Source organism: Plasmopara halstedii (assembly GCF_900000015.1).
Source record: "Plasmopara halstedii genome assembly, contig: Scaffold_2061, whole genome shotgun sequence".
Lineage (NCBI taxonomy): Eukaryota > Oomycota > Peronosporomycetes > Peronosporales > Peronosporaceae > Plasmopara > Plasmopara halstedii.
Genome location: NW_020188969.1, coordinates 1,206,593 through 1,218,990, shown reverse-complemented (window position 1 = coordinate 1,218,990; position 12,398 = coordinate 1,206,593). Strand labels below are relative to the sequence as shown.

Genomic DNA, 12,398 nt, shown 5'->3' with positions numbered 1-12,398 from the left:
AAGATTCGTAAAGAAGTACAATAAAAACAATCAGAACATTTTGTATGTCGTGTTTTCCGATAAGTTATACCCAGATCGTAGTCGTATAAACTCAATTCTAATCCACGTCTCTGCAAGTGTATTGTGATGTGTCGCTAGTAGTCCTCCTAATAAAAAGTATATTATCTTCCTAAGTCTTTATCGTTCCAACCTATACCAAATGACTCTGCCATAATGATGTGGGAACACCTAAATTTTTAATTAATTTTTTTCCTCGACCCATTATCTTGAATGTAAATTCAACCACTCGGCTAATCTGAGTTCGTTTGTTATACGAACACATGTAAAGCTTATGCATGCCATTTACACGTATAGCTGCAATATCGTTCTTGAACAAAATTATGCGGCGTCATCTCAACGCTCCCAATAGCTTCAAATGGTGTGTTCCACTTTTTCGTCTAGATACCCTCTGCCTCGCGATTAGACGCAATCATCGTGGTTCCGAGTGCCTTCGTCAGCATACCTGCGAGCTGCCGTTTCGTGTTGATGTAGTCGATCTTCAACATCCCATCTTGCACCTTCTCGCGGATACAATAGTGCTTAAGTCCACGTGCATCGTCCGAGCATGGTGTTCAGCGTTGTTGGCTATAGCGATCGCTTCTTGGTTGTATTTTCAAACGTATGTGTCTTCCATTTGCTCGTAACCCATGTCGCTAAGCATCAAACGCATCTTTAGAACTTCTTGGGTGCGTAAACTGAGAGTCGGATACTCAGCCTCCGCCGGGTTTAGTGCAACGGATCGCTAACACTTTGCCTTGAGCACCATTGGCGTGCTGCAATCATGATCATGCTTGCCAAAACAGAATATCTGTAATATTTCTTCCTTATCGTCTGAGACCCTTCAGCTTTTATCCATAGGTCGTCCTTTTTCGAACATATGAGCATGACAATAATAAAAAGCGGCACAGAAAAACGCCTAACGTCGTGACAAAGAGCTTCTTCCTATGACTTCTGCCCCAGTTAAGTTGCGGGTACGCTGGCTTGTCTCTTTATCATCTATGATCGATACAGATCATGCGTCGTTGCGTACAGCGACGTCGTCCAAACATCGTTCGCAGAGAATGGCAAGATGAATAATTTAGCTTCGACAAAGTCAGGCATAAGGCCTGGTCAGCTTTCTGCTGTGGAGGATGAGCTTTCACATTGCGCGACATTGAACGCCCGACATTGAATTGTCGTATGCCACGATGGAAATGCCACCAAGTGATGAAGCAATACGTACGGCGCACGGGTCAGAAGCAACCTGTTTTCTGGTGCGGAAAGCTCGAGGGACAAGGGTCTGTCGCGTCCGCGCCTTACGGCGATGTTTTGGTACGCTGTGCTAGGCACAAGATTGGACATGACAATTGCTGACGTTTCGTGGGTAAATGATGAAATGAAACACGTTATTCGCGCTGTCGAAGGCAATTGCGCGGAAAGACAATGACGTTGAGCGAATTCCTTCCATTCATTGAGTTGCGCTAGATAACGCAGTGATAACTTCACCAGGCTCTACCTTTCATTATCAAATTAGTTTATTTCGACCCGTGTATCGCTTGAAGTGGCTCTGGTCTTGATGGAATAGTGCTGATACATTTTGCCTTGCTATTATCAACTCACATGTCTTACCTTGAAGCGGTTAATGGACAGGTACAAACAGCGCGACGCTATGGCTTAAATTCAGATGACACAAAGCGACATATTAATGTTAGAATTTGCTACACATCCTTTTGTTTCACGTAGCCGATTAAAAGAAGCACCACAACCTCGCTCGTTCAAACCAATCAGATGCCCTATTTCATGTGGAGCAACGTGTGTTCCAGCCTGTGGCGGATCTTTACTCTGCACTAGGGCAGCGATACGGTTCTGATGTTATCGGTCCGATAAGTAGCGTAAAGAGATCATCATTTAGCCCGTTCAATTATAAGCCGCGCGTCGTCCCGGAGAGAGGCGACGTGCCGTCACGTGAACAGCGACATTAGAGATAAAAAAATAATCATGACTTGTTCGAGTTTGGACACAAAATTGAGATTAACTGGACAGAATGAGAGTTTAACATGTAGACATATGTCGTTGCAACTCCTGCGCTGAGAAATTAGCAAGCTGGGCTTCCTGATCCAGGCAAAGCGCATGAATGACAAGGGGGACGACGTCGTGCGGTTCGCAGCGTAGTGTTGCAGCAATTGCGCCGGAAGAACGGGCACGGAATACGCCACTTGCACAGAGGAGAGGCGGAACGTAGAATTTGCCTATCACTAAGTAAACAGCTCTGTCATATGTCGTGAGGGTACGGCAGAGGTATTATCTCAGAGACCGAAGATTTTCTTCGATCATTCCCACCAAATAATATCTTGTTTCGCATGCTAAGAAATACTCTTAGATCATTGGCAAGGACGGCCTTAAACAGAGGTGTGTCTTATATGCTATTTCTTGACAAGACGAGATAAGTGTGAGCCTCAGTTTGAATTCACATCATTCTAGGAGGGCCTGACGGGGTACGTAGTGTACAATTGTTTCCATTCAGACTGCACTATGCGCAAATGGGCACAACTTCAAGGTATCAAAATACTTCTTCTAATGATATCAATAAATTTCGGAAGAAGAGATTGGTGGTACACATGGCCGTTAGCATCACTTCATGCACTATAGGTTGTATTATTATCGGTCGGATTTAAATTTGAAAATATATCGTATGAGATTAAGTAGACTCAATTATAAATACATGACTCTTATGAGGCTATAATCTAACTTGAAAGGCTCTCGGCTTCGATCCTATGTATAGGTTACAACCCCATTCTCCCTGGGACGGCGACACGGACTCTTTAAGCCAAAGTCCCCTCTATTTAAGGTGCACCGCAACCCTATGCAGCTCTGTTCTTGAATAGAAGATAGACATATATTTTAATTAGATAAGCCAATGTCAAACATATCTATTTTACTATGCTCGGTTGACAGATTATATATGATACGTACTATATGTAGTCCTTATGTCTCGCGGGCCATCTTCGCGGAGTCCCATCATCTTCATTAGTATACGTCTGCGCCTTGCACACTATTGTGCAATATTGAACTGATACGCACCCTGTAACAGCACACCCAGACCGGTATTACCTTAGTATCGTTTTTAAATTCTTTGACTTGTTAAGAATTAGCTCATGTAGTCTTTTTGTTCGAGAAACTTTGATTTGGTTAGAGCTAATAGGTTTATTCTTTAGTCATTTATTGACTCATGAGTTGATGTGCAAACTAAATTCTTAAGTCGAAATGGTGAAGATTTCATGTGCGCTGAATGGAGATGCAAAAAGTGCATTCTCAGTAGGCATCGATACAAGCCATTTGGTGGGGGATCACATGCGTGGAGAGTTGCAGCGTTATCCGCAAATGCTGATCATCCGAGGAATCCCGCACAATATTGGTATCATAATTTTGCCCGAACTATTTTGCGCCATGTCGTGCCTTGGACCGCAGGTCATGGCCATTTTAATCACGCTTGTTCGTAAAGTCCCATAGTGCTGCTGCAATTGAACGATTGTACTTTACGATTGGTATTAAATTCAATATTTGGTTTTGGTCATGGGATCAAAGCTCAGCTACAATAGCTTCACGCCAATTTGCTGCATCGTCGCTTACCATTGTTTGAGCATATGTCGTCGGCAAAGACGTATTCAACCGCACTTCTCACCATGTGCAAATCAATAATATCGGCAATAAGTTTGCTTTCGTCAATCCTAACACATTTCGGTGTTGGTAGACCATCTCTTCCTTTTATTAATTCATCATCATCTGAGCCGCTCCGTAGCATAAGTATAAGATCGTGGCATAGCCTTGTATGCACCACTGCATGCCAAAATACAAAACGATCTTTTGACATGTATGACGAGATAAACGATACTCTGCCAGCACTTATCTGATTTTACCAGGACTCGGAAGGCATCAGCCGCTGTAAGCTGACACTTGGTATATGCTCATCATCGTCCATTTAGACATCTGTGACTGGTTCTACGATGGATTCTATAAAATGACCCCGAACTGAATGTTGGTACATTTGATTTTGAGCATATCCATCATCACTGTTGTCTGAAATTTTGGTGGTCGCTTCTATTTTGTACTTAATCATTGGTGACCTTTGGTTGAGCGATGTGTCTCGAATAAAAATCCATAGTTGTGTGTACTATGCGAGCATGCCTAAGCTTCCACTGAGCGACAGCCCTGAAATACAACACATAACTTGCAAATTACTGCTTACAGCCGAGTATGTTTGCTTCGTCAATTCTTGAACCTGATGCAGTTGCCTTTTCTTTGCTCCACATCACACGCGAGAACTCCACTCACTCATTCCGCATTATACAAGATTGCCAATCGACAATCAGATTCCGTCAAGTTCTGGTATATATGTTAAACATCAACCATGCCAATTCCCTCTCCACCCACGCCGATCAATTTCCAATGCCGGTTCTTTTGATTCTTTTATTGGACAAGTGCTTCCTTCGCGGTGTCACGTGGGATTTAGCGCCACTGTCGATGGTCTATTTTTCAGATTCCCCTTTGCCTACCGGAAACACCGCGTCATCACTGCCGACACGTATTCCGGCCAGACACTTCCGCATCATATTATAGCTCCTGGTCACAATATATGCATTTTCCTTCAATCCGCTGTTATTGCGTGGAGCACCACCTCTTCTAGCGTTACCTCATCCACCTAAAGTATGAAGCATTCCCGTTTACGCAGAACGGTTGCTCCGTAGTATTCTTAACATGCCGTTTCTCTGTTTCTTTGAACAGCTTTTTCATCTTTTCAATGGGATGTTCTTCTAATTTTATACTTTTGATGGGATAAAACCGTGCTCCGACGTCGGATGGCTGAGAGGTATCACCACTCATCAACTGGGTCTCCAATTGTCTAAAGACCTACAACTTGCTCGTCAAAAGCGTCTGGGTATTCCGCCATGCAAATACCATTTTTCATCTTGTAGTCGTAAAGTCGTTGCATCATCGTCACACGTTTGTGCATTGTTGAGCGCTTGTTAGATTCACGTAGCGTTTGTCATGCCTCCATGGTCTGATGTTAATTCTCAACTTCATGCGCAGTGATACCCAATGTCTTGGAGTTGTTTATGAGCCCCGTCTCTGTGACGTCGTGCTCGTCCTTGACAGCAAAGATATGACCCAGAAGACCCTTCTTTGCCAGAGTCATTCTCATATTAAACTTTCAGTGGTAGTGAATACCACTTTCCAGGACGTCTTGAGTGCGCCTTTTTGCCATCTCGGGAACGGACAAAGTAGTGAAGAAAGGCTTGTTTGCGGCTGTTAACTTGTTACTTTGATGGTAAAATCCGAAACGTCACAAACATTATGTGTTAAACAAAATGTGTTTTTTTAAATTGAGGATCTGTACTGGTTACGAGACCGACATGTCTCCTTGTCTTTCAAAGTGGGTGGCGTTAGTGAGTCATTATTACTGGATTCTTTCCACGAAGATTGAAGTTTAATCTTTTCTAAGTTCAGGCTCCGTACACTCAACATCTTGTTAAGTTGAAAATGAGGTTAAACTTATGATTAATCAAAGGTGTACCCAATGTTTTAGTAGTAAAAGGTATATAGCTATAAACCATATATCCATTTTAATTCAGTTGAAAATTTTCCTGTTGAGATTAAGTCGTTCTTTTCCCTCCAAATCGGGACTGTCCTTATCTATCCACGTCGGGAATCACTTTCTCTTCGCACAAGCGCGTTTGTTGTGCTGGAGGAACTGTTCGAGATCAGTGCTTTTTTACACTATTGAGAATTCGTCTTTTGTACAAGCAAGATGTGATACCTATGCATGTAAAGCCACATTGCCACAACATCGTTCTCCAACAATATTGAGCGGCGTAATCTCAACAATTTTCGATGACTCGACAAAAAAAGTACACAACGCCGCTGATATATTGATCATCAGTATTATCTCGGAAAATGTTGTTCCTCTCTGCGCTAGAATCATGTAAGCAGAATGACCCTTGCAACATTATATTGATTTGCAACAAGATTGCAATTTCAGGCTTGAACCGAAAAGTCTGCACCGCGCATATTTGTGACAAAAGTACATCACCAATACTATAGGTCCAATGTAAAAGAAACCAACCATAGGATGACTTAAGTAAGACCATCGCTTGTAAAGGCACTACTATATAGTTTGTTTAGCCCTGCAGTACCTCGCATTATTAAACAGTACAATAGTATCCTGCTTCAGGTCGCAACACCCAACATCATGTGAAAGTGTGATTCACCATGGGGAATGCGCTGTAGAATGCTTCACGTATTCTGAGTGTTAGACACTACGCTACCATTTCGAAAACGTGGTGGTGGGCCACGTATCTTCTGTGCTATGGCTGTAAACTTGTTCTCGAAACCACGCTCTAGAACGTCGTGATTTGTTATACAGAACAGTGAGACAGACCGTGTATATGTATAAAGACGAGCCGTCGATGTTCATGTGGCAGCCGGCAATGTCCCTTCGGGCTGTGTCTTGCATGGAGCCTTAAAATATGTATTGCGACCGACGTTAGACGTCAGGTGGTCGATCTCGGAGGCATATTGTATGGTGTTAGACGAAGTTAGCCTCGATAAAATCATGGATGGCGTTGATGAGATCGAGCAGCGATTCCCACACCGACTGCAAGACGCGCTGTGAGGTGAGCAGCTGTATTTCTGATGTAAGGATGATCGTTTCGGGACACATAATGATGCCCTGCTTGCTCACATGCTCATAGATCTTTTTAGTCACGTCGAAGCTTTTGTCTTCGAAACTTGAGGCGTGATCCGTTTACTTACTTATACTTGATTGGATGCTCAATGATGTACGAGTTCTCGATACTTCAATCGTCTTGTAGGGTCTAAGCCAGCGTACTATTAACTTGATTCCACAAAGACGTTTGTCCGAACAAAATCGGAGCACGAAGTCAGCTTCGCGGAAGTCTATGCTTCACTTAACCATTTTTTCGTAAATGCATGATATTAAGTCGTACCACTTTTGCCTTGTAAAATGACAATGTAATCTGGGAGGTTGATATAATGAAACATATGATAATTTCAACAAAAGTTTTGTTACCGAGGGACTGGACTGTAGTCTGTTCGGGTTATACTGGATAAAAGAGGGGATAAATTCTTATCTCTTTGCGTCGGTTTGATACTTAAGAAGAAAATTGAGATTGTCACGAATGGTGTTGTCAACAGTACCATTACCCCATGGTGTGTATACTGAAAAAGGTGTGAAGTGTCTTGAATCGTTCAATCAATCTCTCCACGGGCTTGTTCTGTAGTTAAAAACGTTGTTCAATTTTCATTACGATGGGATTTGAATCGCTTTGTCCAATTCAATATAACTACAGCCGTCGCCGGTCCGGTATGTGTGTCACGAACAACGAGCTCGCAACAATGCGAAAGCTCATCCTTCGGCGCTAACACGTATCGTGGCGTCCCGTACGAGTCACCGATTAACAGGAAGTCATAAGGTAGGGTTCTAGTGCGGTCAGCAGGGTGGCGTGGTCATCACCATGGGCCATGGGTCAGTGACCCAACCTTCACGTTTTTGTATACCAAATAACCTGATAAAACATTTTATAGCAACTCACAACGCTTGTGATGTGATGATTGTCTCATAGTTGCTTAGTCATGGTGTCTGCATGACAATGGGCAATCAAAGCACAGAGTGAAGGGATGAGAATGTGTGTGTTGAGTTCTTTTGCTTGATTTGGAGTTCACGCCATCCCTAACCAGACGTAGTTCGTCTTCTAACTCCGTCGATGTCGCCGAAGCCGATCGCGCAAGGCGACGTTGAGCATCGGGTACAGGGTCGGAAGTAGACCACAAAAATACGTCGTCTTGTAGTGGCAGAAGGCGAGATACAGACACCGATGTTCCAGACCGTGTGCGATCAGCTTTGACGACCGCGGTCGCAGATGTTAATGGCGCGTGCCACTGGGACACATAATTTAACCGCACATTGTCTATTCCCTTGATATACTCGATCTAGTGTCGCAAGTCAACGGGCTGAGACGATTTATATGCGTCTGAAACAAGAAACATATCGTGGCCTTGACAATAACGGCCTAATCTAATGCGGGGTGACCGTTGCGTGATTATCAAGCAATTGTTTATACGCGTTGGGCTATATCAAGAGGACATGGCTGTCGCAGCAAAGACTAGCGGAAGATCATAAGGTCAATAAAGGTGTCTAAATTTTTTTAAAGATGAAGGAGCTGGACAAGACAGAATTCATTTCAGACATGGAGTTCGACCGCGACAAGCCAGCAAAAACACTTATGATAATTCAGACTCGTCATATCGATGACATGGTCACGTAATCCGGTTGACAAGGTACCAATACTCGACGACCCGTACGCATCATGATTGATGATGTAATAATCGTAGCCGCCTACGACAAATGAGAGTTATACGGCGATGTGCTAAAAACACAACCGATCCTTTATCGGATATGCTGTTCGTGATAACACTGCGTTTACGTATCCTAGAAGACTGCATACTGCAAATAAATGTGCAAAGAGTACATTCTTACTGATATTGGCTTCCAATGCAGCTGTAACACTACTATAAAAACATGTTATAGGCATTTCAGATGCTGTTTGTGTAGGAATACCAATGACCGTCATTCCGTTTTGGGAAAAATAATCATTATTGCAGGCGCGTTAGTGGTATAATCGCTGGCCTGTCGTGGTCAATCTTCATAGTATATTTCCCTTGTCCAACTCCTTCATCTTAAAAAAATATCGGAGCACTTCTTTGACCTGATGATCTCCCTGTTTGTTTGTTCTACGACAGTCATGTCATTCAGATATCGTTTAAAGCAATAAACCTATTAATGGATTTATTGATGTAAGTGCACTGGTCACCCACGCATCCGGTGAAGCCATATTAACAAAGCCACGAGGTATTGCTCGTTTCAGGCGCGTACTGCATGTTTCAGCCCGTAAATGATCTTTCTTGAGCATAATCGACTCCCAGCAGAATATCTACATTACCGTTATTTATCAGCGCACTATTTTAAAAGAGCAGTGCCGATACCCAGCTATTTCATTGACAGACGTAATTTTACAGACACCACGATTTTCGTCCAAATCAAACTTATGTTTGCGACCCGGAACAATTCTTATAATTGGTATGAAACGTTTTGCGACAAGTCGTCCCATGTACCTCATGTCATGATCAATTGGATCCCGCTCCATGGTACTATCCATTATCCTTGTTAGCTTTAATGTAAATGTATGGCTCCGTAAATTTGATTGAAGTCCAACTTCCCTGGCTTTACGCTACTTTACTGTGTCGTCGATTGAATATGTTTGCGCATACATGGTCGGCAAGTCCGTATTATCCTCACTTCAGAGTGCGTACGCAAGAAGTGCATTGGTAATGACTCCGTTTTCGTCCATCCTGGCACGCTGTGGTGCCAGTGAACCACATCTTTCTTCTCACAAGTCTTCGTCGTCTGAGCTACTCCCAAGCATCAGCATTCGCTAAATCCATTGTTTACTTCGGGCCAAAACATCAAAAAAATTAATTTCGCAAAACTTTACTACCTCCAGATTGTCTTCAATATAGTGCTCAAAAGGCACCAGCTGCTGTAAACCAACCACTGATGTACATAGAATACTATCCATTGCGACGTCTTGGACCATGTCTTCTATATCTCTCATGAAATCGTTCAGAACTAGCTGTACTTAATTCTAACCATTGTTATCATCACTGTTCGTAGTGAAATCTAACCCAACCTCTCTCAGAGCGAATCACATTGACATTGGCATTATCCAAGCCAAACAAGTGACAATTCTTAACACTTCTCACAAAACCAAGAAACAAACAATTAAAGCCCTTGAGTTCGAGCTTTGTTCTATTCGCATCTTTTTAAAGGAGCTACAGAGAAAGCGTCTGCGAAAATAAAAATTTCGGAAAATTCAAAGTTAAAGGTGGACGATGCAAATTTCAAAATCAAAAGCAAATATTTATAGGTAAACAGGCTGCTCACATGTGTCGCACCTGCTTGGTCGGTAAACGACCCCACAAGATAATGCGGTTGTCAAAGCGGGTAAAGAACGATCAGCATAATGGTTTATCAACAATGGCGCCATATCTGATACGACTACGCCCCGGAACGACTTTTTTGAAAAGACTTTTTCAAATACAAGAATCTTAGGACAAACGTCAAGGCTCCAATTGTTGACGGTAAAATGTGACTCGTCAAAGGATCCGGCACACTGAAGTTTTGGTAGAAAGGGAACTTGCATGGCTCACGTTATACATATATCTCAACACACGACAGAAGTTTGAAATCTGTTGACAAGCTTTCGGGACGCCGCATCAGTGTGGAAGTTTAGAGCATATTGTGTACCCCAGCACAAGAATCAATAATGCGTACATGCTTGACCGTGCGAAGAAAGAAGCTTATTACGCAGAGTATTTCTGGGCTGACACTCAGCGAAGGCGTTTTCTATTCTAGCACCTTTCACAAGACACTGCGCTCAACCAGAGATATGCCAATGATCGAATAAGGAACATCAATAGTTTGTATCGGGTGTTTGAAGGTCGGGAAAACCATCACGGCATTTTCCTCACGTTTGATCACAAAAACGATATATCTGCCAGAGTCAAGCACACAGATACCACGGGGTCAATGCGGACTCGTCGATGGGAGGTGCAAGATATCTCTCACTTTTGTGGATGAAACTACACAAAATGATGCGTTCTCCTGATCACGATCAAGCCTGAGGTAGCTTGTGATCACAAAATAATTTATAGCTCCTTACCAGAGGCAATGGATGTTCGCCTGAAATGACTGTGGATCGACAATAAGACAGAACTCCTGGACAAGACGAAGGCGGACATATGTCGTCGGAATATAGCTTTTAATATGTATTTTGTTGCATACAACTCTCAGCCAAAAAGAGTGGTAGAGTAAATGGTTAGGACTATCAGGAGAATGGTCCGCAATATGCTTGACTGCAAAAACATTTTGACGGATTGGTGCGCGGAAGCTGTGAGCACAACAGTTTATCTAAATGATCATTCGACATCTACAGCTTATCCAAACATCTCACCGTATGAACTAGATTTCGTGCGCGCGTTTGGGTTACATGACTGCGCATATAATAAAGATGCAAATGTACCAATACTGGAACCCAAACGTTTCAGGTGTGTGTCTCTTGAATTTGCAAAAAATCCGCTCTAAAAGGTTGCATGAACTGAACATTGACTTCTTTTTTGAAAATCCAGCACAGTCGCCAGTTACAACCATAGATGTTACTACTGATAAAGATGCTAGCAATGGTTAGAACCAAGTACAGCTATCTCCGAACGCTCGATGAGAGACATTAAAGGGTCAGTCCAAGACGTCGCAATGGAAAGTATTCAATGTACATAATTGGTTGGCGTACAGCAGCTGATGTCTTCTGAGCGCTATATTGAAGGCAGGGTGGAGTTCATTTGGTGTTTCGGCCCGAGGAAAACAATGGATTTAGCGGATGCTGATGCTTAGAAGTAGCTCAGATGACGAAGATTTGTGTGGCCCTCTGGCACCACGACGTGCTAGGATGGATGAAGACGGAGTCATTACCGATGCACTTCCTGCGTATGCACTGTGAGGTGAGGATAATACAGACTTGCCGACCATGTATGCGCAAACAAATTCAATCGACGACACGGTAAAGTAGCGTAAAGCCAGGGAAGCTGGGCTACAATCTCGTTGGCAGAACCAAACATAAACATTAATAGTGTAACGGAGCCAAACGTACCCACGTATGGAAGGACGGGTCATATAAGATGGTGTGGCCGTACATAGATGCGAATTACACAAGTTGGCGAAATCACACAGTGGTGTGGCTACACCGTAGCAAGAAGCCACTAATTGCCAGTAGATATACATATTAGTTAGGTCTTACAATTTAACAAGGAATACAATACCTAGAGATTTAGATATGGCGGCTTTGCTGCAATAAAGCAGATAGATATAGTTTAAAGTTTGAACGGAAGAGTGAATTTAGGGCGAGAAAATCATCCGTCACCAACGGTGGCGTCATAGACGCAAATGATGCAGACATCTTCTGATGCAGGTGCTCTAGCAGCGCGTTTTCGTAACTTGAAAACGCCTCTAGACGCGCACCGATTGTCTCGGGACCTTGCGCTAAAAGGTGTTGCACGCCCTCAGGGCGAAGCATGGACATCAGCTTGTTAAGCCCGTCCTGTATGCCCTGAGGCAAAGAGGAAAATTCCTCCATACTCACAGAGGGTCAGTTTAAACGAATGAGGTGTAGATTGACTACAAGCGCTACCAAGTGCAGCGGGGCTGCCGTATCTTAGCGAATATGGAAGCGTAATTTTGGTCACCTACCTTT

The 12,398-nt window shown here is 43.1% G+C and overlaps 3 protein-coding genes across 3 annotated transcripts in view; all 3 read left to right on the top strand.

The window, feature by feature from the left end:
- Positions 1 to 127, top strand: part of PHALS_02775 (RxLR-like protein) — a gene marked incomplete at both ends in the record, with an annotated part of 348 nt that extends 221 nt beyond the window's left edge. The window contains one exon of the mRNA XM_024717220.1: positions 75 to 127. Coding sequence (XP_024582741.1) covers positions 75 to 127 — 53 coding nt within the window. The remainder of the gene's footprint in view (positions 1 to 74) is intronic.
- A 1,575-nt stretch (positions 128 to 1,702) lies between these two features.
- On the top strand, positions 1,703 to 2,000 carry PHALS_02774 (uncharacterized protein; the record flags this gene model as incomplete). The annotated part of the gene is made up of 2 exons (XM_024717219.1): positions 1,703 to 1,830; positions 1,910 to 2,000. 2 exons carry the CDS (start codon positions 1,703 to 1,705, stop codon positions 1,998 to 2,000), a joined length of 219 nt encoding a protein of 72 aa, XP_024582740.1.
- A 5,214-nt stretch (positions 2,001 to 7,214) lies between these two features.
- Positions 7,215 to 7,709, top strand: PHALS_02773 (uncharacterized protein; the record flags this gene model as incomplete). Its single annotated transcript, XM_024717218.1, has 3 exons — positions 7,215 to 7,307; positions 7,386 to 7,508; positions 7,659 to 7,709. The coding sequence occupies 3 exons, from the start codon at positions 7,215 to 7,217 to the stop codon at positions 7,707 to 7,709; spliced, it is 267 nt and encodes an 88-aa protein (XP_024582739.1).
- Between the last annotated feature and the right edge of the window lie 4,689 nt (positions 7,710 to 12,398).